General features: G+C 44.5%; 1 protein-coding gene across 3 annotated transcripts in view; it reads left to right on the forward strand.

Annotated features, from left to right (window-relative positions):
- The window catches only part of SPAG9 (sperm associated antigen 9), a 1,633,747-nt gene that overhangs the window by 643,535 nt on the left and 964,599 nt on the right, over positions 1-25,613 (forward strand). For all 3 annotated transcript variants that reach the window (XM_085617154.1, XM_085617155.1, XM_085617156.1), the window contains one exon: positions 15,614-15,743. In XM_085617154.1, coding sequence (XP_085473280.1) covers positions 15,614-15,743 — 130 coding nt within the window. The remainder of the gene's footprint in view (positions 1-15,613; positions 15,744-25,613) is intronic.

Consider the following 25,613-nt stretch of genomic DNA (forward strand, 5'->3'; position numbering starts at 1 on the left):
TCACTGCCTTTGCGATTAAATGTAGGTTTACTCGGGGTATCTGATTTAGCTCGCCCGTTGCAGGCCCTGACCCCATGTCTTAAAGTTAAGGCAGTAATCTGCACTGCCAATGGACTCCAGGCTTTAGGCGGAATAGATACTAACGATGGTACTCGCCATCTTGTCTCTTCCTCTAAGAGGTCCCCATCTAGGAGACCTGGCAGGGGCTCATAATGTGAGTTCAAATCCCCACCCACTACAAAAGGGAAACCCTTAGGGAGTTCAGTCAAAAGATCCGCTAATTCATCGATGGTAGGTGACTCCTGAGAAATGGTTACCGGTCTCGAATACACATTCACCACCGCTAGTCTACAGCGATGAGACCATTCCAGTAGAACCACAAGTATATCTTCTGATGCCACTGGAAAGCGCGTGGCTTTGCATCCCAGGTGCACTGCTACCCAGGTTTCAAGTCCACCCGATGGGCGCCCCCTTCCTCCCCATTTTGCAGGAATGGAGAATACTGCAAATCCCTGCCTTGCATGTTCCTCTCTCTTCCAAGTTTCCTGGAACATGCATAAGTCTTTGGAGTCGATGTATTCAATCCATTCCTGGAAGTCAGACTTATTACCCAGGCCCGCCACATTCCATGACAATATTTTTAGTATGGGGGGCCCATCATTCAAAGTAGTGGTATATGTGTAGTCAGTCCTTTTATTGCTGGTGTTGATCTCTAATGGTATTAGGGGGGTACTTAGTTCTTCCCGCTCATTATGACCTGCCCCACCAATGGAATCGCCTAAGACCCCTTGATATTCTGGGGTATTGGGTGGCCCCATTCCAAGACTGGTTCGATCCACATCCTCCCATGCTGAATTGCTCAGAGCCCCATAATGTTTAAAGGTATTGGGCGGCTCTATTTCTAAGCTAGTTTCATCCACAGCCTCCCATACTACGGAGTTGGACTGCCTGCCCATATGTGTAGGCAGTCAATCCACCATGTCTAGTTGGCTGTACCTATTGTGGGTTGGAAAGCAAAATTGCTGACATTGCTGGAGGGGTCTCTGGAGATAGTAACTTTGCCCACCTGCACCCCAATTGCCGCCTTTCCTATGGCAAATTTCCCATCCCTCGTTGTCCATATTGGAGGTGTAATGGTCTAACTCCTGCCTTCGAGAGTTGGGTGGTTCTCTCCGTCCTCTTAGCAGCCCTCCACCCGATCTCTCGGAATATGTGTATTGTGCATGGATTTCAGGGTGCTCTTGATATTGGGTTCTGGGGTGATGGTAAACTTCCCTTCTTTTGAGATCTCCCCACCCGGTCGATCTTTGTATCCGATCCGCCCTAATCTCATCCTCTCTATCATATGCTAGAGGGGGGTAGAAAAAAGAGAGGGGTAGGGATTGAACTGTAGTCCTATCTTCCTCTGAGATCCATCCACATATATGCAGGACGGTCCTATGATCTTTAAAGTTGACTATAACACAGTCACCATTTATGGATTTGGTTGAACTGCCCAACCATGGGACCCTTCGTACCATAAGAACGGGGCTCAGTATACCTTCCGGGAGCGGTCTATGTGTACGAAGCCAATTTATCACCTTATTTTTAAGGGAAATGGTGGATTCTTTGGAGGCAGGATTCAATTCTGGTACCCCCGCCAGAACAACAGTGTATGGGGCTGCCTCTGGCGGAAGGTGTATTGGTCCCGGATCTAGCCTCTTACTCACACCCCCTGTCAGTTGCTCCCCATTGTTCGGTGCATTGGAGGGAGCACAATCACTTAGCCCCGCTTGGTTTGCCCTGTTTTGGGGGGAAGAGGAATGATTCAACTGAGCTACATGATTTTTTGAAACTTTTGGCTTCAGGTGAGTGTTAATACTTAGGGACGGAGTAGGTAATGCCTGGTGTACTATGTGTGTAGTGTTTTTAGTCCCATTTGTTGCCCTGTCTGGAGCCTTGGTCCCCCCATTGTTCATTGTTTTCAGACTATCAGCTAGTTGGACTGTCGATTTTTCTATAACCACAAGCCTAGCTTCTATTTTTATTAGCCTTTCTTCCAATGGACTTAAAAGGTTTCTTATAAGGGCGCCTATATCTGCCAGGGTAACATCCTCCTCAATGGTCTCAGGCAAGTTCGATTCAGCTTGATTACTTGTCTCCCCCGGGGGATTAAAATGCGGGGTCTCAGCTCTATCTTTTTACGTTTTTTCCCTAGTATTTAGGCAGAAACTTTTTGACAGCGGATTCAGGGAGGGTTTTGAGATGTTTGGCTTTCGCACATTCTTATTCTTACTTCCTCCTCTGTTTTTCGGGATAGTTCCTTCTCTGGTCCCCTTACGCTTTGTCATTTTTAGGCATGTGGAATTGACATTATCAGGATCTGGGGTGGGATTTATAGTAGGTATGGGGTGGGGTTGAGCAGGAGGGAGAGTTAACATACTAAAGTCGACAAAATCATCATTGGGGTCCTTCCTGCTTAACTGGGAAGTACAATTTGATATGTCCAATGTCCCAGAAAGATTTATTGTGCCATCCACCCCTGTATCCAGCGTAAGGAGCTCTGTGCTTACCACAGGTGACTTTACCATTCACAATTTAAGCTTCTAGATAAACCTCAAGACATTTGATGTAGTAATGTAGGTGCCCTGCTAGACACTTCTCTAAAAATAGATGATCTTCTGCTTGAGAGAGTGGTATTGTTGAAACAACGAACCACTTCATTTTGTGACCTCTGACAAGGCCTTGTAGTTTCATGCATTCAGTTGATTCTTAATATCTGTAAAATAATTGTTCACCTTTATCTGACCATTTTCTAGTGCCAACCCCAAGAGCACAGTAGTAGTAAATTCTTATTGCTCGAATAATTGTAGACTGTGCCTTATGGTAGCTTCATCAGACCACTCATAGGCCACACTTTTCAGGAACCATCACCCAGGGTACTGAAACTGACTCCTGAAGGCTAACAGCTAGCAGTTGAACAGCGATTGACTGAGGTCTGCTCATAAAGCTGAAAATCCTCATAGATAATTTGAAGCTAAAACAGTGCTCTTTGGACTGAAATTATTCACATTTGAAAAAATATGGTGGAATCTATGTCTCTGAGTCGACTGCCAATTAAGCTATCATACTGGGTGGTTTGGAATAGCATTTCTCCTATGGACTTTCAGTTAGACAGGAACATCAGTATTTGGAATCATGGAGTAGTGTGCAGTGCTTCTAAAAATGCCACATTAATTAATCTACTCTGTTGAAATATAAGCAAGTAGTGATTTCTGCACATAGATCAGAAAAGCACTCAATGTGCTCATTTTTTCTAATGTGAGAGAGTATGAGTGATGCCTTCAAGGAAAGTTCGTCTGGATTACAATAAGAATATGACCATGTTTTGGATGTAACACTTCACAGTGCCGTACTGTAAATGATAGGTACTCCTTTCACCAACCTTGAAAGGGCGGATGGCTGATTTGGTTTTGCTAAGATTTAAATTGTTGGCCTTAACAATCACAATAGGAAATATTGGTGAGGGTTTAACTAATAGTCATTTGTGGTTTAAATGGCAGGAAGATTCCTCAATGCGGTTCTTCCTTTCCCTCTGATTTACAGGTCTTTCCAAACATTAAACAATTCCAATAGTTTGGAAAGTGTATTCTGGTTGATGCACATTTGTTTTTTCTGATTTGTTTTGCTCTCCAACTACTTCTTACTGGAAGGGAAAATTGTCCATCTTTGAATATTGCTCAGCTTGATCCCCACGCTCTTGAAAACTTAACATTCACACAGCCTGGCATGTTTGACACACACATTATTTTAATATGCGCTGGCAGAAAAGACTATACTAGGTCTCAGAAAAAGAGTAGAATTACTTTGCTATTGGCACTTAGCTTTTGAGCATTGCCTAACTATTTTGTGAAGTTTTCTCTTTCATAACACTTCTAGCAGGTCCAGCAATCCTAGGTGACGTCTGCTAACTTAATTTCTCTGCAGTTGCTACGTATTTTCATAGGCTTGGAAATATTTTCTTCTTGAACAATGAGGCAGTAAATAGTACTTGCCCATTGCCTTTAATGTTTACATCTTCAAGCTGAGATACCGATCTTTAGTGGGTTTTCATCTTGGTCTGTTAAGTGCCAAAGATATCAAATATGTGGCACAATGTCCATTTAACAACCCCATCACAGAAAAACTGTTTTTCACTTGCATCCTTCAATTCATATATTCATGTTTACATAAGTACAAAGTAGCTTTGAAATCAGTCCGACTTTTTTCATGATTTTTTTTTAAACAGAAAATATTTCTTCTATTTTTCAACTAAGTCTTCATATTGACTCAGCTGAGGGAAGGCTACACAACATGGATATATCTAGCACCCTTACAGTTTTCTTGGAGAGAACTGTCTACAACCACATATGGTAGTTTTATGCTTAGCAGCACAAGACAACATTAAGAGAGCTGAGCCTTCTCTGAGACTTCCTTATTCCTCGAGAGCTAATGTAGTGATTGTGACTTTCCAAGCGGCATTTTCCCATTGTTGAAAAATTTCAAGGAGGCAATTGGAGTCACTCTTATCTTTTGCAGCATTGACTGGATTCATATTGTCTCAGTAATGCAGCTTTTGGCCAGAATGTTTTCTACATCCAGGTTGCTTGAATACTGGTCCGAATTTATTAGCCTCCTCTTCCTAGCAAATATGGAACTTTGGAATGAAGATCCCAAATATTTAGGACTTTGTAATCAAGATCCCAAATATTTGGAATAGGGGGGAGTTCAAGAACGAGCATGAAAAGATAACTTTTATGGTGATTCTAGTACTTTTTAATTTTCTCTTCCCTGTTGAGAATGCACTCTTAGTTAGCTCTTCATTAGGAATATGCTGTAATCCAGTTAACATAGCAGAAAGACTTACAGCAATACTGCGGGCGATTAGGAACTGAAGGAGTGGCGTAGGGCAAAATTCCCATGTCCGAGGTGGGGACTTTTGCATTCGGTCCTTTTACAAGTCTTAGTGTGTGTGTGCATTCCCTTTTGAGAGACATACACTGAACCTTTCCCTGTTGTAGGACATGGTATGTCAGTTAATCACTTTTTCCTTTGGTGGTGCTTATGCAGGAATCACTGCAACAAAAGGATACGTCTTGGACCATGGATCAATGATTATTTCATCAATGGAGTACCACAGAAGTTATCTCCACATATAAACACTTAATGTACTGTAGTTATTTATAGACTTAAAAATAATTAGCGTTTTCCCTTTTTTGCATTGATTTATCAAATTCATAAAAACATTTACTCAAAACAGATGAGTTGTCTGCATCGTTCATTTTTCTTATGAAAAAGGCATTTACATGTAACAGTAACGTACAGCATTACATTTAGACCAAAGACAATGCATGAATCAAGACAAAGCACCAATGAAATACTGCCGAAACAAATCATATATACATACTACAGACAGGACATTTTTGACTTTATGTACAAGAAAAAAAAATAAACTTCACATGCAGAGGAGACATACAATACAATAGATGTACCCTAATGGCCTACTATGCCACCTAATTAGTGTAATAAATCATATGTGGCCAAATTTTACTTAAAGTCGGAACCTATTGTTGTTCTCGATTTTATACTACTAAAAGGTCCTGAGTGAGGTCAGAGAAAAGATGTAAATGTTCTTGACTTAGCCATGTTAGTTGAGCTAGTAAGTTCAGTGCTTTTACGGACTGCGTTTCAACATGGTGACTCTTGGCGTGTGCCGACGAGTTTTCAACCTTCGTTTTTGTACCAGGGGCAGAGTTTCAAATGAAGGTCTTCCTCAGGGCTGGGGGTTTATGAAGGACACTTGGGGTTCCTGATCATGTATTGTGGATACGCAGTTTTAACGGAGAAGGGTCCTTGGGGGAGATCGGGAATCAAATGTCTTCCATTGTGAAAAATCCTTGATACCTTGGTCCTATTTGGTACTAAAGGTTGAGATGATGTATCTAGTTCGTGGAGTTCTTCCGGGGTCTCTTTATCTTGTTGCATCTCCGTCTCAGGCCAGGCCGACAGGCGCGCCCATCCACCTAAAGGCCCCTCTGATACCACTACCTGTGGTAGGGGTTCCCTTTGAGAGGGATTGAATTGACATAATTGGTCCCATGAACCCTCCAACAGCATCTGGACATTCTTACATCCTGGTGGTGGTGTACCATGCTACCAGGTATCCAGAAATTATTCCCCTTAGGACCACCACAGCATCTGTGGTGGCCAGGGCCCTCCTGGGGGTTTTCTCCAGGGTGGGTTTTCCTAAGGAGGTCTTAACAGACAGAGGTACACACTTTGTCTAGTTACATAATTGCAATGTGGAAAGAGTGTGGAGTTAACTACAAGTTTACCACACCTTATCATTCTAAATGCAATGGGTTAGTTGAAAGGTTCAACAAAACCCTAAAGGGCATGATAATGGGGCTCCAAGAAAAGCTCGGACGCAAATGGGTTGTTCTGTTGCCCTGCTTTCTCTTTGCCTACAGAGTGGTGCCACAGAAGGGGGTTGGCTACAGCCCTTTTGAACTTTTGTTTGGTCACCGAGTTAGAGGCCCACTGTGTTTGGTGAAGCAGGGATGGGAGTTACCTCTCAAACCTCCCAAACAAGATATTGTGGACTATGTAATTGGTCTCCACTCCAGGATGGCTGAGTGTATGCAGAAGGCATCCTAAAACCTTGAGGCTAGCCAGGAATTGCAAAAGGCCTGGCATGACCAAAAGGCTGTTTTAACTGTTTACCAGCCATGACAGAAGGTGTGGGTGTTCAAGCCTGTGGCCCCAGCAGCTCTCCAAGACAGATGAAGTGTACCCCACACCATATTTGAGCAAAAGGGAGAGGTCACTTACGTGGTGGACCTTGGATGTCCCTGGAGCCCCCATAGGGTGCTCCATGTGAACAGGTTCAAGCCTTATGTTGACAGGGCAGACATGGGCTTGTTAATGGCTACCGATGAGGGACAGGAGGAAGAGAGTGACCCACTCACTGACCTCCTCTCACAGAACCCTGATGATGGCTCAGTAGATGGTTTAGCTTTGGCAAGCAGCCTCACTGGGCAGCAACAGTCTGATTGCAGGAAGGTCCTCAATCAGTTTAGGCACATGTTCTCACTGACACCAAGTCAGACCACCTGGTGTACCCATGAAGTGGACACAGGTGAAAACCTACGTGTGAAGAACCACATTTACAGGCAACCTGACCATGTCAGGGACTGCATCAGGACTGAGGTCCAAAAGATGTTGGAATTGGGAGTCATTGAGCCCTCAACTAGTCCTTGCGCTAGTCCAGTGGTCTTGGTAGCAAAACCTCACACCAAAGATGGTAAGAAAGAAATGAGGTTTTGTGTTGATTACAGTGGACTCAATGCAGTCACTAGAACTGATGCTCATCCTATTCCAAGGGCAGATGAACTTATAGATACTTTGGCCTCAGCCAAGTTTCTGAGTACTTTTGACCATACAGCTGGCTACTGGCAAATCAGACTAGCTGAGGATGCCAAGCCAAGGACAGCATTTTAACCCCTGTTGGGCATTACCAATTTGTGGTGATGCCTTTTGGCTTGAAAAATGTACCTGCCACATTTCAGAGGTTGGTGAACAAAGTTCTCACAGGCCTGGAAGACTATAGTGCTGCTTATCTAGGTGATATTGCTGTCTTTAGCTCCATCTGGGAGGATCACCTGGTCCACCTGAGAAATGTTTTGGAGGCCTTGCACAAGGCAGGCCTCACTATCAAGGCTACTAAGTGCCAGATAGGGCAGATTCAGGTTGTGTACCTGTGCCACCTTTTGGGTGGAGGCCAGGGTCAACCACTGCAGAGCAAAATCCAGACCGTCATGGAATGGGTTGCTCCAACTACCCAGACTCAGGTCAGAGCTTTCTTGGGCCTGACTGGGTACTACAGAAGATTTGTAAAGGACTATGGGTCCATAGTGACTCCCTTGAATGATCTTACATCAAAGAGAATGCCCAAGAAAGTTCAGTGGGGCAGTTAGCAGGCCATGTGCACTACTTCCATTCTGCAGTCTAGACTACTCCAAACAGTTCATTGTTCAAACTGATGCATCTGAGTTGGCGGTAGGGGCTGTGTTATCACAATTGAATGCAGAGGGTCCGGATCAGCCAGTAGCTTTTATTAGCAGAAGGCTGACCCACAGAAAGAAACTGTCAGCTATTGAGAGGTAAGCCTTTTCTGTGGTTTGGGCTCTGAAGAAGTTGAGGCCATACTTGTTTGGAACTCACTTCATTGTTCAGACTGACCACAAGTCCCTCTTGTGGCTAAAACAGATCAAGGGTGAAAACCCCAAACTTTTGAGGTGGTCCATTTCCTTACAGAGGATGGATTATACAGTAGAACATAGACCTGGGAGTAACCATGCCAATGCAGATAGACTCTCCAGATATTTCCACTGAGAACATGAAGACTCAACTGGGTAAGGTTAGTCTCATCTCCTTTCGTTTGGGGGGGTGGGGTTGTATAGGAAAGTAGGATCTGCTTCTTATAGTTACCCCCACCTTTTTAGGTCTCGCCTGAGCCAGCGCATGCACGGCTCTGGAAGACATTTAGTGGGTGGGTTTTCAAAGTGCTGCCACAGGCTTTTGGTGGCGTAAAGCTTGCGTGCATGTGAGCGTGCACGTGCGCAGCCGCCATCTGTCTTTCCTCCGTTGATCGCGATTCCTTTCACTTTCGCGGGCTGCGCGGCCGTGTCACTTTCACGGCCGTGCGGCCAATGCTAGTTTAGTTGCCTGCTTGGTAGCTTATTTCTGTTTGGATAGACTGTCAATAAACATGCGGCCCTCTGTTATTTGTTTACCTTTCTGTTAATATTTTTGCGGTCTCACCCTAACTTCGAAAGCCTGAACCCAAAGTAGGCCACTTTCTTCTCGCTGCATGTTCTGCATTTGTAATCTTTGATGGTATTTTTCTGCTTTTATAGGCTGCTTCCGTGACGGGATGCACTTCTTCTGTTTTCGTTTGTATTGTTTTCACGTGTTTTTAAACTGGTGTACAGATGTGTGTCAGCATAAAGCTGGCCTGCGTGTTGAGGGACACGGCGAGAACCTGTCCCTGCCTGGCGCTTGCAAGACTGAACAGGAATTCCAGCATCTCAGCCTCCGGTGTTGAAACAGAAATGCTATTTATGTTTCTTCTCCCAGAACCATTTTTTTCTGCCAGGTTCTGTTTTTTTTATTAACAACAAAACTACAAATACGAAGCGAATGAATTAACACATTGAATTTTTAAATGGTTGCATGTGGCAAACTTAACAGAAAAGAACAGAAACAATAGATTCTTAGCACAAACATATTTTAGTTGTGGTTAATTACAGAAGTAAAGCGTGGGGAGTGACGACAAACGTTGATTTCATGTTGTGCTCTTTAAAAAGGTGTGTTTGCTAGATCGTGCTGTGGTAAACCGAGTGGACGGTGCCTGTGATTAAAGAAGTGATCGATCTATACATCTCACTCTTAGAGGGGTTCATATGATAAGTATACGTCCTCAATTAGTGCTCAGAGATTTTGGTCATATTCAGTGTCATCTTTGGAATTTTTAGGGCCTAAGTATGACTTGTTTTGGGGCCCCTTGTTTAGAGCAAATTAACATTGTATTACCTATTTCCTGATAAATCAAGTCTGCATGATGCTATACAATATTATTCTTAACGTTTCATACAGCTGAAATATGTCTTTGTCGACACCAAACAAAATCCGCAAAAGGACTCTGGGTGCTGAGAGTTAGACACGGGGTGCGGGAAGAGGCAGGGAGAAAGAATGGGGGTGTTCTGATAAAAATATCAATAAAAATGAGAGAGGGGGAGAAACTGAGGAAAATGTCTATTTACAAAGGGTCCCTTTGAAAGGTGCTCGCCCCCTTTGCCCATGCCTTTTCGTGAATCTGTCTGGCATGTGGCGCGGGAGTAGCTGCAGGGTCCGGCGGGTTCACTCAGAGGACACGGGCTTACACTGAGCGATGGCCTGAGTGTGGTAGCCAGAGGGTGACCCCGGGAGCTCCGTGACCTTGGCAGGGCTTTCTGTAACTCCTCCAGCCTCAGAAGTGGGCAGCGGAAATCCTGCCCCAGAGGACACCGAAGGCCTGCTCTGGGAGATAAGTGAGGCAGCCGCTGGTTACACCTGCTGCTCCTGCCCCCTGGATATCTCTTATCTCCTTGTCCCACCCCAGGGCTTCTTGTTCACTGCCCCGGTGGGGGGAGCCGGGGACTTGCCAATACACTATTAGTTCGACTCCAAAATTATTTACCGGAAGTATAAGAGTCTACGAGCACGGCTTTATGTGCACAACTTTGTTAGCCACGAGGTGAAACTCGAAAGTTTAGTTTTTAAAATCTGTGCAACTCTTAGATTAAAGTCCTGCCTTAATGGGTTAGATGATTTAGCTTAGGCGAAGAAGGAGTCGGGCCTTGATTTATTGGGCCTGTGGCCTCCATTTTGTTTCAGATGTGTAACCTGCCAGCGCCCCACTGCTCGTGGGCATGCCTCTGGTGCGGGGAGACAGGCAAGGTCTGGTCTTCCTACACTCCAGTTCAGAACAGCCGCACACCCCCACATAATACGCGGTGAACTCGGCCAGCACCGAAGAGGGGTTCAGGTGAGGGTGCAGGTTCTAGAAAACTCCCCAGAGCTGCTAGCCCCTCCCTCCAACCCACAACCACACCGACCTCCTCACAAATATAAATTCTCCATTTACGTAAGCTTTGCAGCGTTTTCGAGGAAGGCGGAAGTAGTTCTTAAAGTGTTTACCTTTCATGACTTTTATCATGCGCATAAACGCACACACGCCCAAGTGCACCTGTAATCGGCCTGCTACACCCAGCTGGATCAGGTGCGAAACATCTCACAGCACCTCACGTGCTTCTTTGAGATTTACGAGTCTCTGCAGAATTTAGTGGCATCTATAGTGGGTTTACTTTTATTACTTTTTACTTTCTTAACTTCAATGCGATTTTTTAGGAAAACAGTTGAAGTAAACATAGAGCATACGTCCTGCTTGCCTGTTATCTGTGCAAAAACAACAGTTAATGGACAGAATGCAGAACAATGTCATACATTCACCCCAGTACAGATACCTGGGTCTAAATCCATCGTTTTTTTGCTCACTATGCCATTCCAGTTTGAACCCAGCCATATGCAAATCAGTCTTGACCCTGTGCCTCATGGGAACAGTCCAGCTCGAACTGCCAAGCCAGGTCCTCCCTGGACTGGAAACAAGCATCCTAGGACCGGTTTCGGAGTTTTACCCCTTTTGAGTCAGGATAACTTGATTCCAGTGGCATGGAAAGCACGGGACCCACGTCTGGGCATACCCGTCCCACTCGGGGTGATAAATGCAACAAGCATTGGCATAGCCAATAGGTCTCGCGTTTGGGATCTTATAAGTGTTTAGCCATGCAACAGTTGATGTTGTTGCACCAAGGATATTGTGCTGCATAAGTAAATAATTATAAGGTCCCAAAAGCGAGAACTATTGGCTATGTCAATGCTTGTTCTTTTTGCTCCCACTGTTTTGACTAGTCTGGCTGGGATCCTGCTATTCAGGACCCCAGCCTATCTGCTTTCTCCATTTAAATTAATGTATGTACTTTGGCACAACTCCAGATTAGATACTGGGGTGCTCTTATCAGTCCCTAGTATATGGTACACATGTACCCAGGGAATAGGTACCCCAGAGGCCTCCCTTGGGCTGAAGCATGTATTATGTCACCCTTGAGAGGCCATGCAAAATGGAACCTCAGGTCTGCTGCTGCAGCCTGTGTAAGCTAGTGTTTGCACTCCTTACGAGAGATATTGGTTCACTATATCTATATATATATATATCACTACACTTAAAACTTTATAAGTCACCCCTATAGCAGCCCTTAACAATCCTAAAGGCAGGGTGCTGGGTTTTACGTGAGAGGTTGCTCCTGCATGAGCAGGGCCCCTCTGCAGTCTTCGGAGACCATTCTCTTGGCTGTACGTGATACTGCCGGACATATAGATAGAGGTGCATTATAACCTCGCGGTAAATGCGATCTCAATTTCTGCAACGAAATATGTTGTGTTTGATGTCAAACACCTTGGAATCATACCTCCACACCAGTAACTGGCGTGGGAGGTATGATTCCTCTCCTCAGAACCGAGGTTCTGGGGGTACCCAAGTCTTCCGGTACCAACTTTCTTGAGCTTTGCAGCACAAAATGGATGCTGCCAGCCACAGGCACGAGTCTGCCCCCTGCTGCTGAGCCAAGCTCGCGCAGAGGAAGGTCGGACAATAGGTATCCTGTCACAGGAAGGTGTGACCACCTCCCAGACAGGATTTAATGTAGTGGAGCCGGATGGGTGCACGGTCTCCGTGCCAGAAAGTCTGAACGAGGGGCTTATTTGGTGTCCCTGTGCATAGTCCAGCTCAAACCAGCTCAAACTAGATCTGGGAGCCATTTGCTCCTGCTCTGGTGTGAAGCTGGACAAAGGACATGGATGTAGCCTCCCCTCTGTCCTGTCCCTCCCCTAGGAGGGTCACTAGAATCTGTTCAACCCTTTCCCGTGGGTATAAAATGGGTTACCTGGCTACAGGACATTAGATTTTACGTGGACAAGATTCTGCAAGAAGATACCACTACACTTCGACCGTCTGGACACGCTAGACTTCGCTGGACCACCCTTGGGCTGGACTTCCCTTGCCGTACCCAGTCTCGCCACTGTCCGTGATCCATACAGGCTCCGTGCTGGACCCTGTGGACCTCCAATACAACTTCCTTGGGGTGAAGGAGTCACTCCCCTGCAAACGCAGGCACCATAATGAATCTGTCAAGTTTGCTGCTCCAGAGCTCCTGCGCACTCCGAAGACTCCAGCAAAACATGAGGTGGGTTTCTGAAGGTCTCCGAGTTGAGCTCCCCTCTCACTAAGTTTGAAGCGGATATCCCTCGTGGGGACCGTAACTCCGAGTGAAGACGCTACTCGTGATCCATCATGCACCTGCGTCTGAGTTAGTCCGCCCTGTCGTTCAGAGAACCTGCCAGGTTTTGAACCACCAGTGATATGCCCTGATGTTCCAGACTTGTCCAGAGGTCGAGAGTCTCTTGACATAGGGTCCTCGACCCCACCCGCCTTGTTTGTTGCAGTACCACATGGCTGTGGTGCTGTCAGTGAACACCTGCACTACTCTTCCCAGTACAGAGGAAAGGAATGCTTTGAGTGCAAGACGAATCGCCCGAAGCTCCAGGAGGTTGATATGGAGCCCGGACTCCGCTGGAGACCAGAGGCCTCTGACCTCCGCCTCCCCTGTGCACTGCGTTCACTTGCGGCTTCACATGCTTGTTGTCGTGCAACAATACCGTGCATTGGGCCATTTGTAGCCCTGACCCCAGCACATCTTTTCTGAGAAGGACTCCGGCATCCTTGCACTCTGTTCCCTGCTAGCAGGTATTCTGTGAAACCCCCTGCAGTCGGTCTGTAAGCATGGGAGTCCCTCAAGGTTCTATCCTGAGTCCCAAGCTTTTCAACCTGTATGTGACACCTTTGGCCAGGGTGATCAGGTCCTACGGCTTTGATGTGGTGTCATACGCTGATGACACACAGCTATTACCTTAGGCTCTGACCCCCTTGACACAAAGGTCCGTTTTAAAAATTGTATGACCCACGTTGACAATTGGATATGTACCAAACACTTACAACTAAACGGAAGTAAGACAGAGGTCATCCTCTTTGGCAAGGCGGATGAACACTGGTCCAGTGATTGGTAGCCACAGAAGCTGGTCCCATGTCCATACCCCAAAATCTGTGGTGCCGAATCTCGGAGTGATCATTGACAATCAGCTGTCGATGAAAAACCATATTAGCCATGTAATCAGCATTTGTTACGGCATATTGTGTAAACTACGCAAAATCTTTCAATGCCCATCGAATCCAGGAACCCACTGATCCATGGAGGTATCATGAGTTGCGTTGACTATGGTAATGCCGTGTTGGCCTCTATAAACGAGGAGCTCTACTCCAAGCTCAAGTTTTGCAAAACACCGCGGCTAGACTGATATTAAACCTTCCAGCAAGAGCCCCATCTGTGTCTAGTCTGAAATCCCTCTACTGGCTTCCCATTAAGAAGCGGTGCCGCTTCAAAATTCTCTGTCTTTTGCATAAGAGTATGTATGGAACTGGACCAAGTTATTTGGCTTAGAAAACTGGCTGGTATCAACCAAGTAGGACGCTAAGCTCCAGTTCTAAATGCTTTCTAACCCCTTGCAGAAACCGCACTGCCAGAAATGGCGGTCGATCCTTCTCCTTTATCGCTCCTGCCTGCTGGAACAAGTTGCCGCCTTATCTCCTCTCCGTAAGGAACTAAAAACCTGGTTATTTGACCATCCATAACTCTTGCATACTCGATTGTCAGTCTCTACGGAGTCCTCGCTAGCGCCATGAGACCCCATGGTGATATGTGCGCTTAATACGTTTCTCTGACTTGACTCGACTATGCAGGAATCACAGCAGGTCTCATGTCTTATTAGGATGCGTAAACTGTTACTATAGTTACTAATGACTCTTGCCTTTTTGTGAAGTATTCCAATTCCTCTAGTCTAATTTGTCCTGTGGTTTAGTGGGTGGATGCCCTAGATTAGCAGGTTTGCTAATAAAGGCTGCATAATATGCCTACTCTTCTGCTTAAAGTATAGTAATATTTTAGTGCAGTTCAATGTGCCAAGACTGCTTTTCATGTATGTCAAGGATTCTGTTCAGAACAGATATGAAAGGCTACTTAACTAGTGAGTAAGGCAAATATGTAGCTCCTGCTACAACCGTAACTACCCATTCATGTCCAACCACATTGTGCCTAATCTAAAATAGTTGTAAAATGTGACTTTGAAATTAATGCCGCCTCTTGTATATTATTTTATGACAGGCCCCACTAATAGATGACCCTAAAGTGCCTCTTCTAGTGTTGAAATTATCAAGGTTATCATTGTTCCACTGGTGCAGCTCACTGTGGTAGCATAGCTGCTCAAATACGCTAAATATGCTAGCTGCACATCAAAAAGTGCCTAGGCTAGGTTGGAGGTACTGTTTAATATGCCACTGTTAGTGCTTATTTGCATTTGCTACTTAAAACACATGTGGAGCTTATAAATAATGGTCTGGTGAGGCTACTGAAGTATCTTTGTCTCAGCTTTATATTCCTGGAATAATGACTATAGCAGTTGAGGCTGAAATATTGTAGGTCTATATAATATACTACTGATGTGTGCAAGAGGCTTTCTAAATAAACTGCTGTCACCAGTGGAAGTGGACATGAGGACAAAATAAAAGGAATACAAACAATAGAACTCACTGTTTAATACATTCACCCATCTTTCAGAAATAGTGTGTGAGCTACGATGTGAACGGCTTCATGTATTGCAATTCTTTTGTAAGCAGAAACAGTTTTTAAGAAGTAGAGTTTGACATTGTCTTTTTTTTGCGTATCATATCCCCCCTGTGAATTCTTTGGAAAGGACTTTGTTAAGGAATATAATACAACATACAGATACAAGTTTGTCATACTTACAAAGATAATAGAAATGTATTTTGTAACAAGGGATTTCCTTTCCTGAGTGAGATTTTCATGAGCAAATGTGTTTATTTTAGCTCTGAAGCTAATATAGCCTTAAGAAGAGAACAGAAGAGAGAGCAGTACCGCCAGGTAAAAGCTCATGTACAGAAAGAAGATGGACGAGTCCAAGCTTTTGGCTGGAGTTTGCCTCAGAAATACAAACAGGTATGACATTATGTCTAATCACAGTGCTTCTAGAATGTAGATGATATAGCTGTAAATAAGTAGAGTCAGAGAACAAATTGTGAAGTAGAAAGGAATCTGAGCATTGGTAAAAGAGAAGCTGCTCCTCTTAGTAGGGGATAAAAGCGACCTCACTGACCTTGTCACAGCGTGCATTGCTCCCCCCACTGCATAGCTCCATCTGGTAGTGGTCTACACTCTGAGATCTAGGCTCGTAGTTTTAGGCCCTCCTCCAGTTGCAGACCCCCACCTGCACCTCATTGCAGGTGGCCCAGTGGTGAGCTCTTGTTCGGTCTGCTGTTGTTTTTCTTTTCTTTCCATTGCTCTTGTTTCTTTTCTATTATTTTATTGCCTTTTCTGTATTTCTTTGTTCTGCCTCTTGTTTTCACTGTTTACTTCTGTCCTTTACTTTCATTCCAGGGTGCTCCCTTTCCCGTCCTCCGTGCCCCCCCTTCCTGCCCTCGCTGCTTCTTGCTCCCCGCAGCCTGCCCCCTTCCAAGCGCCATTTACCCACCTCCCAGCTGACCAGCCCTCCCACCTTCCCAGCACTAGTTAATGGTGGCCGCTGCACGGTGAGAGCAACCTCACTGACCTTGTTAGCTTGCGTTGCTCCCCCCACTGCACAGCTCCACCTGATAGTGGTCTGCCCTCCTGAGTCCTAGGCTCGTAGTTCAAGGCCCTCCTCCGCCCGCAGGCCTGCGCCCCATGCCTGGTGGCCCAGTTCTTCTGTCTGCTGTTGTTTCTATTCTTTTCTTTTTATTCTATTGCTTCTTTTATTTAATTGTAATGCCTTTTCTGTATTTCTTTGTTCTGCTGCCTTGTTTTTACTGTTTACTTCGGTCCTTTACTTTCATTCCAGTTTGCTCCCTTTCCTCTCCTCCGTGTCCCCCTTACCTCTCCTCCTCTCCCTGTGGCCCTTCCCCTTTCGGGTGCAGTTTTCCTGCCTCTCAGCTGACCAGCCCTCCCTCCTCCCCAACACTACTCAGTGGCGTCCCCTGCACGGGCACGCCAAATGCATGCCCGTCTGCGCCCATCTGCTCCCAGCACCAGGGACCCAGGTCTCCCCAGCCTTAACCGCTGCTATGCCAGCACCCTCCACGCACTCAACCCCGGACGTTCCAACAACTGCCACATTGCATAACTGAAGGACACCCCAGACCTGTTCACCTGCCAGAACTTCACTTTCTCCTATCTTTCACACACCAGACCCACCGACCGCACGACCGTCAAGAACTGGACCCAACCACCTCTGCTGCATCCTACTCAAAACCCGCTCTCTCAAAAGTCATGCCATGGGGACTGCTCGACTCCATCTCCCCCGACGATGCCTTCTTCATGAAAACATGGCTGAACCCCACCTCAGCTCCAGACTTCGAGACCGCCATCCCCAAGGACCGCGCCAGCTGGCTGGGAGGAGGCATTGCCATTGTTCTCAAAAACACCCATCGCTTCACAGCCAGCTCAGACTACCACTCAACCAACATGGAACACCTCCACTTCCATATCTAGACCAACCCGAACACCACCCTCCGCTACACCCTCATCTACGGACCTCCCGGACCCTGCCCCCCTCTTTGGCGAAGCCACCAGACGCTCACCTCAATGGACTACATCCTCCTCGGCGACCTCAGTTTCCACCTGACGACCACTACACCGCATCCCTACTGGAGAACCTCTCCACCATCGGACTCAAACAACTGGTCATCTCTCCGACCCACTCAGCCGGACACATGCTCGAACCCATCTTCTCCTCAGACACCAACATCTGCGTCAGCCACACCTCCGAGCTACATTGGACCAACCACCACCTCGTCCACTTCTCCATCACCAAACCCACCGTACACCACCACACCCACTGCTCTTCTCGCAGAAGTTGGAATAAGGTCATCTAAGACCAGCTCACCACCTCCCTTAGCAAAACCCCACCATCGACGAACACAACACCTCAGCATGCAACTTTCACCTTTGGATCTCCAACTGCACCAACACACTGGATCCCCTCAGGAAACCCTCAGGCAAGCAGCTCTCCAAGAGAGCCAGCTGGTTGTCTCCCGCCCTCCAAGAGTCCAGGCGCACCTTCAGATGGCTCAAGAGAAGATAGAGGAGCAGCAATCTCTGCAGACCATTCAACCTACAAACATGCCGTCACCGCACACCACCACCACCACCACCTCAGAACAGCAAAGAAAACAGCCATACAGGAACGCATCAACTTCAATGCACACAACAGCAAAGAACTCCTCACTGTGGTGAAAGAATTTGTCAAACCCATAATGGAGACAGGAAATATTCCACCCCTCTCAAGACTACTGCAACAACTACGATTCCTTTTTTCACCGAAAGCTCAAGGCCATGTAACACAGCTTTGCAATCTAAAACCCACCCATCCCACCTTCAACCACTGCACCCAATGGCTCCAGGCCTCAGTAGACCCTGCCCAATTGGAATCGCCCTCACCTCTGACGACACCCTCAAAATCATGACCAGCATCCACTCCGTAGCCCCCTCGGATCCCTGCCCTCATTACATCTTCAACAGAGATGGCACTGCCATCGCCCCCCAACTCTGCCGCACCGTCAACTGCTCCATCAAGTCCGCCACCTTCCCTGAAGACTAGAAACATGCAGAGATCAACCCACTGCTGAGAAAATCTCTGCTGACCCGACGGACATCAACTACAGACCCTTCTCTCTGCTCCCCTTCCCAGCCAAAGTCATCGAGAAGGCTATCAATGCCCAACTCTCCGAGTTCATCGAAACAAACCACATTCTTGACCTTTCCTAATCGAGGAACCACAGCACTGAGACTGCTCTCCTCGCCACTACGGACGACATCCGCACCCTCCTCGACCGAGGCAAAACTGCAGCCCTTATCCTATAGTAAAGTTAAATGTTCATCGCTGGTAGTGAAAAGCAACTAGTGTGTGTTTGCGTATGAAAGGTCCAAGTTGCCTTACCTAGTCTTTTCACCTCCCACTCTTTTCCTGACCTTTTTAGCACTGGAAGAATGCTGCTGCACATATTTATGTTCTACCCATTCCCTCCTCAAAATATTTTGTAATAACCTTGTTTAATGCAGGCGGTTTTACAAAACAAGTCATGTGTAACACTTTGTTGCCTAGCTTTTTTCAATCCAGAGTTAAATTAACAGTAGTGGTCATCCTAGTAAAAAGTGTGAGTTTTCTTTTGCTCATTCATTAGATTATCATACTGTCCTGATATACTGGAAACCACTTTAACCATGTTCTCCACTACCAAAACCAGCATGGAAAATATGCCCTCTACATTTTAGAAACGTGGTTGTCCTTTGTATGTTAATATGCATGAGTGCTTTAGTGGTATGTTTATTAAATACTTCTTTTGTTTCTGACTTGTGGGTTGAGAAGTGGAATTTTCAAGAATGATTACCAATATTGCTTGCCTGAAAGGATTTTGGACTAAGTAAGTCATGCTGCCTCTATTTAAAGTCAAGGTAATCTACACCCGTTTGGTTTCAAAAACAGATATTTCCCTAATTCTGAATTTGCCTCTAGATCCTGTATGTGCTGATCTACACATGGCTAAATATCTTTACATTTCTTGTTTTAGGCTCCCACTGCATGCATGCAGACTCTGTGGCAGCACTTTTCCCCTCTACTCAAGCATGCTGGGTGGGCAGCCATCTTTGCAGCATTCTATGGACCAGAGATTTGATGCAGCAGCCATGTGCTTACTGCCTGGATTTCAGAGCACGTTTCCTTGTTCCTGGAACGCTGTTTCAGCGTCTTAACACTTTTTCTCTGTTCAAGAGAAGTAGCTTGTGTTTGTAGAAGTCCTCCCACTGGTGGTTCTTTGTGTGAAGACAACCAAAAGCAATGTTTGTGTCCTTTTCTTCCTTAAATTGGTTTCATATAGCATTCCTTATTGCATCTAATGGCAAAGTAACTCTAGAAAGCAATATCATTTCTTATCATTCAGTCAGACAGTGGTCCCTTACTTATCAAAAATTGTGTACCCCATTGTATCAAGCAATCACAGTGAAACTCCTCAGTCAGTCAAGCTTCTTCAAGTTTAAACAGTTCTAAGCTTAACTCAATAACATTTAATGAAATCCACTGAGGCTTAGCAAGGACGCCATCTTCACTGTTGCAACTAAGAACAATATAGCATCAGGCCACCAACTTGTACATTTATTTTAATTTTAATACTGACCCGCACTTTTTAATGGACCTCTTATCCCTGCTGTTTTAGTATTTCTTTGCACACCACACGGCAAGTTCTTTAACACCATAATCTTTGTGCATAGGAAGAACTGGAGTATCCAGCTTTTTTTGAAGACTGGCAAAGTAAGGTGCAGTGAAACATCTAGCACTAAATTTATTGACAGAAATATCTCATGCCAAAAGCCCTAACTTCCGAACCAAAGGTTTCCTCTGATAGACTTTAAACACAACATCTGTATCAAGAGTAAAAGTCTGTATATGTTGACCAGTACTTTGACCAGTTTGGAGAATGACTGCCAGGGAGCTTTATCTTTGGAGAATACTCTGTCCTAACTGCCACCAAAACTTTATCTACAAGGACAAGTATCTTATTTCTTTGCTCAGTATACTTGATTTCACAAGTTGGTTTGCATATGCATCTTTTTAAACCAAAACCCCTAAAAGATATGGAAAACAAAGGTTAGCTCATTGGATAAAAATAGAACTCCCAAAAGAGAAGATATTTACATACCCAAAAAGCACGAACCATCCGTGTCCAAAATTGTTATTATTTTTTTTTAGATGAGGTGTTAAAGGCAGCTGAAGAGATTAGGGGAGTACAAGATTTGACTTTGCTGTGGAAGAGAGCAACATGAAATGTGCAAGTCATCAACACTCTTCCAGTGAAAAGTATAGAAAAAACCCTGAAAGACTCTAGGGACTCTATGCTACAAGCTGAAATGCCCATGGAGTTGAGAAAACTGGCATCCAAGACTAAAGACAAACTGTCAGTGTTGAAAATTCCCCATTCGAGCAGCCATCAAAACATTAACAGAAAGAACAGTAGTAAAAAAACAAAAGGCATCAAGCCAACTTCGGAGATAAATGGGTTTCAAAAGCCAGCTTTGGAGCCTAAAACACTGAACGAAAACATGTAAAAGTAGTCCGGGCCTACCAATCCCCAAAAGCCATTTTTAACCTAATCATGGGCTGAAGGATCTTAAAAAGGTCAAATTCTTTTGACAATGAAAAATAAAGAGTCTCTTGAAGCAGGGATCTTTTGATCAATCAAACACTAGTATTTGATGATGATAGGTTGCTAGGGCAACTAGAAACCTAGAAAGACTAACACAATCCGTGATGGCCCATGCAGGTAAGAGCGGTGGGGTGGAGGGTATAGGGGAGTCAACAGACGAGAAAAAATACAATGTAAAAAAAGGAAAACCACTTTTTTGTAGTAGTTGAAAATACTTTAATTGGTAGCCAAGTACCATCAAAGTATACATAAACAAAGAAATACAATAAATACATCAAAATACATTTATAAAACATTGGGCGTCTCAATTCATATTAAAAAGAACAAATGCTATTGGGAAAACATTCCTGTAGTCATTGCTTGCGTACAGAACAAAGTGCAAAAATCAGACAAGGGCTATGTTCAAAACAAGCAGTGAGCAGCATAATAACACATAAAATTTATTCTTTCATTTATATAAAATAGGCGTTAAAATTAAGCAGTAGTTGGAAATCACTGGCAGTCACAGTCTGTAATCTGCCATGTTTGTACCAGACTGCCAGTTAAAATGTACTAGTGGATATGACTATTGCAGTAGTAGTCCCACTTTTTAGAATTCTGAAGGCCACTATATATCAAGTCAACTCCAGATTGCGGCATAGAGGAATAATCCATTTCTGGGGCAGGCCAAGATAACCAGGACAAAAAAATATGTGTATCTCATCCTCATTTTCCAAGCCACACGCCGGGCAAATACCAGAAACTGGGTCCATGTGCCACTTATTAGTAAAGGACCTCAGAGGTAAAGTGCCAAATCAAAAACGTATATGAAGGCTTTTGGCTAGGGGGGAGGAGACAAAATTTAAAAATACCTTGAAGCAAGAGAATGGTTTAATAGCTAGAAATCTATTTGACAATGTGCCAGTTAACTGGTTGTTAATATAGGATAATATATTGGATATGAGCCCAGTAACTGGATTTTAAAATGTTACTATCAGCCTTGCACATTTTTCCAGGATTAGCCCATAGCCTTAGCAGACCCAATTTACTTATCCAGTCAAAAGCAAATGTAACCCAAGGTATGGATTTCGCACCTCTAACGGAAAGCAGGTCGGCAAGGCAGTCTCTGAATTCCATTAGCTCAGGTGTGACTCATGATCGAACCCAATAAAAAGTGGTCTAAAAGCGGCAAGATCTGTAATTCTTTTTGATAGTAAACAAAGAATATGGGGGTTAGCGGTGTGCTACTGGGAACAGAAACCAGCCGCCTGACAAACGTATTTTCTGGAACAGTGAGTGGAGGGGCATCAGTACAACCCCAAGTTTCAGCCCCATAGAGAGCGGCCCCTCGCGCCTTACCACGATATACTTACAGGGCCGGTGAGACTGCACAAGAGCTTGTTTGCCTATGCAACCTGTTGATTGCAATTGCTCGAGTAGCAGCATGCTTTTGCTTAGTTGGTCTTTCAACTTCAGGTTCTCCATTACCTTAACTCCTAAGTAATCGAAGCTCCTCACCCTCTCTAGTGCTCCCCCACTTGTTGACATTTAGCTACAAGCCCCTGACACGCAGAAATTGGTCATTGATACGGCGGCCGCAAGGTAAGCGTTTTTCATTTTTTAAATTTTATTTTCCCTTGTCATCTGTCGACTCCCCACCGGCCGTCACTGCACACTATGACGAACATAAGTTAAAATTTGGACCCTTTATGCAAAACATCGAAGAAAAGCTTAAAGGGGAAGAAGATAATATTGGAGTCAAGCAGGGAATTGAGTTACTGAGCAACGTAGAAGAGGATGACTCACTTCCAAAAGTACAATGACATAACTTTGGAGAACCAAATTCGCTTCAGGAAGAGTTGGATTTATAACCTTCAGCATCATCTCCATCGGATAATCTAACCATCTGTCATGGTGTGATCAACAGTGTTGCAGATACGTATGGAGCCCAATTCGAGGAGGAACAAGCGGGCCCCTGTGTTTTTTTTCCTAGAAACAATCCGCCCTATAAAAAAAAGGAAACAACAGTTTCTGCTTATGCTATCAAATCTAATCCAATAAAGTAAAATCCAGCAACTGTTAAGCCTTAATATCTCTAATAGTCCAAAAAATAGTGGTCATGTAATCTGCCATTGTTAGCTTACAGTCAACGTCCTGATGAGACATAGTGAGACTGCTATTGTCGATGCCCAAAGTAAAAAAAACTTTGAAAACAAACACATACCTAAGCACTAGATGGAGGAGTAATTAATAACATTTGAATGTAGAAGAGCATCAACATCAAAACTTTTACAGATAAGTAACCTATTACTTTATCAGTACAGATGCAAACAGTGGTGAAAAACTCAAAAGATGTTGGAAGGTGTGAGATTCTTGGGTGTGACTAAACTCTTTGCTTGTCATTCAAACAACTTTATTCGGTCAATCGACTATAAATGCACAAATAATCACAATAACAATAGGGTCAGAAAAGCATCTTATCGCAGTAAAACTATAATACATCAAATACGAAATTTCTATACTCCTCATTACAAAACTCAGAGACTTAAGTCATGGGAAGTAAATCAAGAACATTTCATAAAAATCATCATAAAAGGAGCTATCGTCAGGTATTCAATATTAAAACACTAACATCACTCAAGTTATACAGCATATTTTCTTCTCACTTTCAGCGCTTTCATGATAAAATTCAGAATTGAATAATACATGGGGGGAGATTTGAGACGCTGAAGGAAAAGTAAGCCCTTTTGATGATTATTAAAAGATCTCCTACTTAATATGGGGTGGAGAAACCATGACCTAGAAGCGAAATACAGAGAGCAAAACAGAATAAAATGCTCGGTAGACTGATGGGATCTCCAATCACAAGGACCACATGGTAACCTTTGAAACCAGGTACCAGTAAATGCCACTAGAAAGTGTATCTTATTCATTTGGAGCAGAGTAAGATAAAACCTGAGCTCTGAATCCTTAAGCCATGTCAGGTAGGGCTCCAGCTCTATGTAGTTCACAATGGAACATATGATTGAACCATACCAGAGTCTAGCATATTTACAAGCCTAGCCTCCTCCTTGTTTGCCATAAACATCTCCTTTCCTTGGTTTTTCGAAAGGGGGGGTTGAGGGGGGGGGGGGTCCTTGCAGGGTCCATGAAGTATTCGGTCAATCCTATGTCACAACACAGGATATTTTTCAAGTACAGAGCCAGGGAATCACTAGCATATTATTCTGCACTAGGCAATCCTTAACTATACTTCGAGTAAAGCCTAATTCTTTAGTAGACCAGATCTTTGTCCATAATTGAATAGGGGCAGGACCTGCCCTGTTTTTCAAGAACCCTACCCGAGTTCATTATGAGTAATGAAACTTTGGGTAGCCTTTGGGATTCCTAGTAATCTATTCAAAACAAAATTCTCTACTCTCTGCAAGGCCTTAGTTGCATTATACACCCAGACTCTGGATCCATATGTTCCCACGCGGAGAGCTTTATTTTTGTACAACATGACCATTTCTGCAACAGGCTTATGTCTTAGCTTTCTGGCGAGACTAGAAACTGTTTCGCTCGAAGCTCCAATCCCCTGTTTCCTGGGGAGACTATGAGACCTAAATAATGAAAATCTTTGGTTTTAAAAATGTACGTTCACCCATCCCCCCCCCCCCCCCCCCCCCCGAAAATATTCCTTGGACCGCATGTCATTACATATCATTTCTTGTTATTCCCCATGAGCTTCAGCTCTTGCATAAATTGGTTAAAACCATTTAAAAGTAATTGTAGGCCATTTGCGAATCGTGCGATTAAAACCGCGTCACCGCATACAATAAAACGTGAACTAAACGTGAGCCTCGTTTGGTGAAGTCACAACTGCATGTAGTTAAAATGGTTTATAAAGCATGTATATAAGATAAACGTAAGAAAGGGGCTAAAATGCAACCTTGCTTGACACCTTGTTGAACCTGGATAGGGGGAGTACACTATCCTTGTTGGGAATATCGAACCCTCATATGATTATCTTGGTGTAAACGTTTTACAATGTGACATAATGCGGGTTCAACCGCTGCCCGACCAAAAATGTCCCATATATTGTCAGAGGCACAGGAGAGCAGTGCTTAATTTGTGCCAGTGCGTAGCACCGGCACTTATTTTCCAGGGCCGGCACTATAGCTATCTTTTATCCGGGCAGCTGTGGTTCAGATAATTTTCCAAAGGGGAATGCATGCAGCAGGACTGCTGTTTTTTTCCCAAATCATCTTCCAAGCTGCTTTCACTTTCACCCATTTCGTCAAAAGGCCTGCACCCTGCCTGAGCCTCCAATTAGATAATTATTGCTAGGTGTTGGCTCATGAATCAGCTATGGTGAGGCAAGCTTGAAAACGCAAGCCCAGGATGATTAAGGAACGTGATAAGCAAACTATCATGTGTACATTACGCTAGCCTGTGTGCTTAGCGCTTAGTAATAAAATATTTCACAGAAGCCTACGACTGTGTCTCCCCAACTAAACCAGCAGTAGGGAGGAGCTCACAGTTCTTCTTACCCATCAGACACTGCCTCTTTCATGAGTTCTATAGAAATTTAAGCAGTGGGTGAGGGTAGGTGGGCGAATAAATGTCACTGTGCCTTCTTTTTTCAATTATGAATAATGACTTAACTTTGGACCTC

The sequence above is a fragment of the Triturus cristatus genome, chromosome 7 (assembly GCF_964204655.1).
Source record: "Triturus cristatus chromosome 7, aTriCri1.1, whole genome shotgun sequence".
Classification (NCBI taxonomy): Eukaryota; Metazoa; Chordata; class Amphibia; order Caudata; family Salamandridae; genus Triturus; species Triturus cristatus.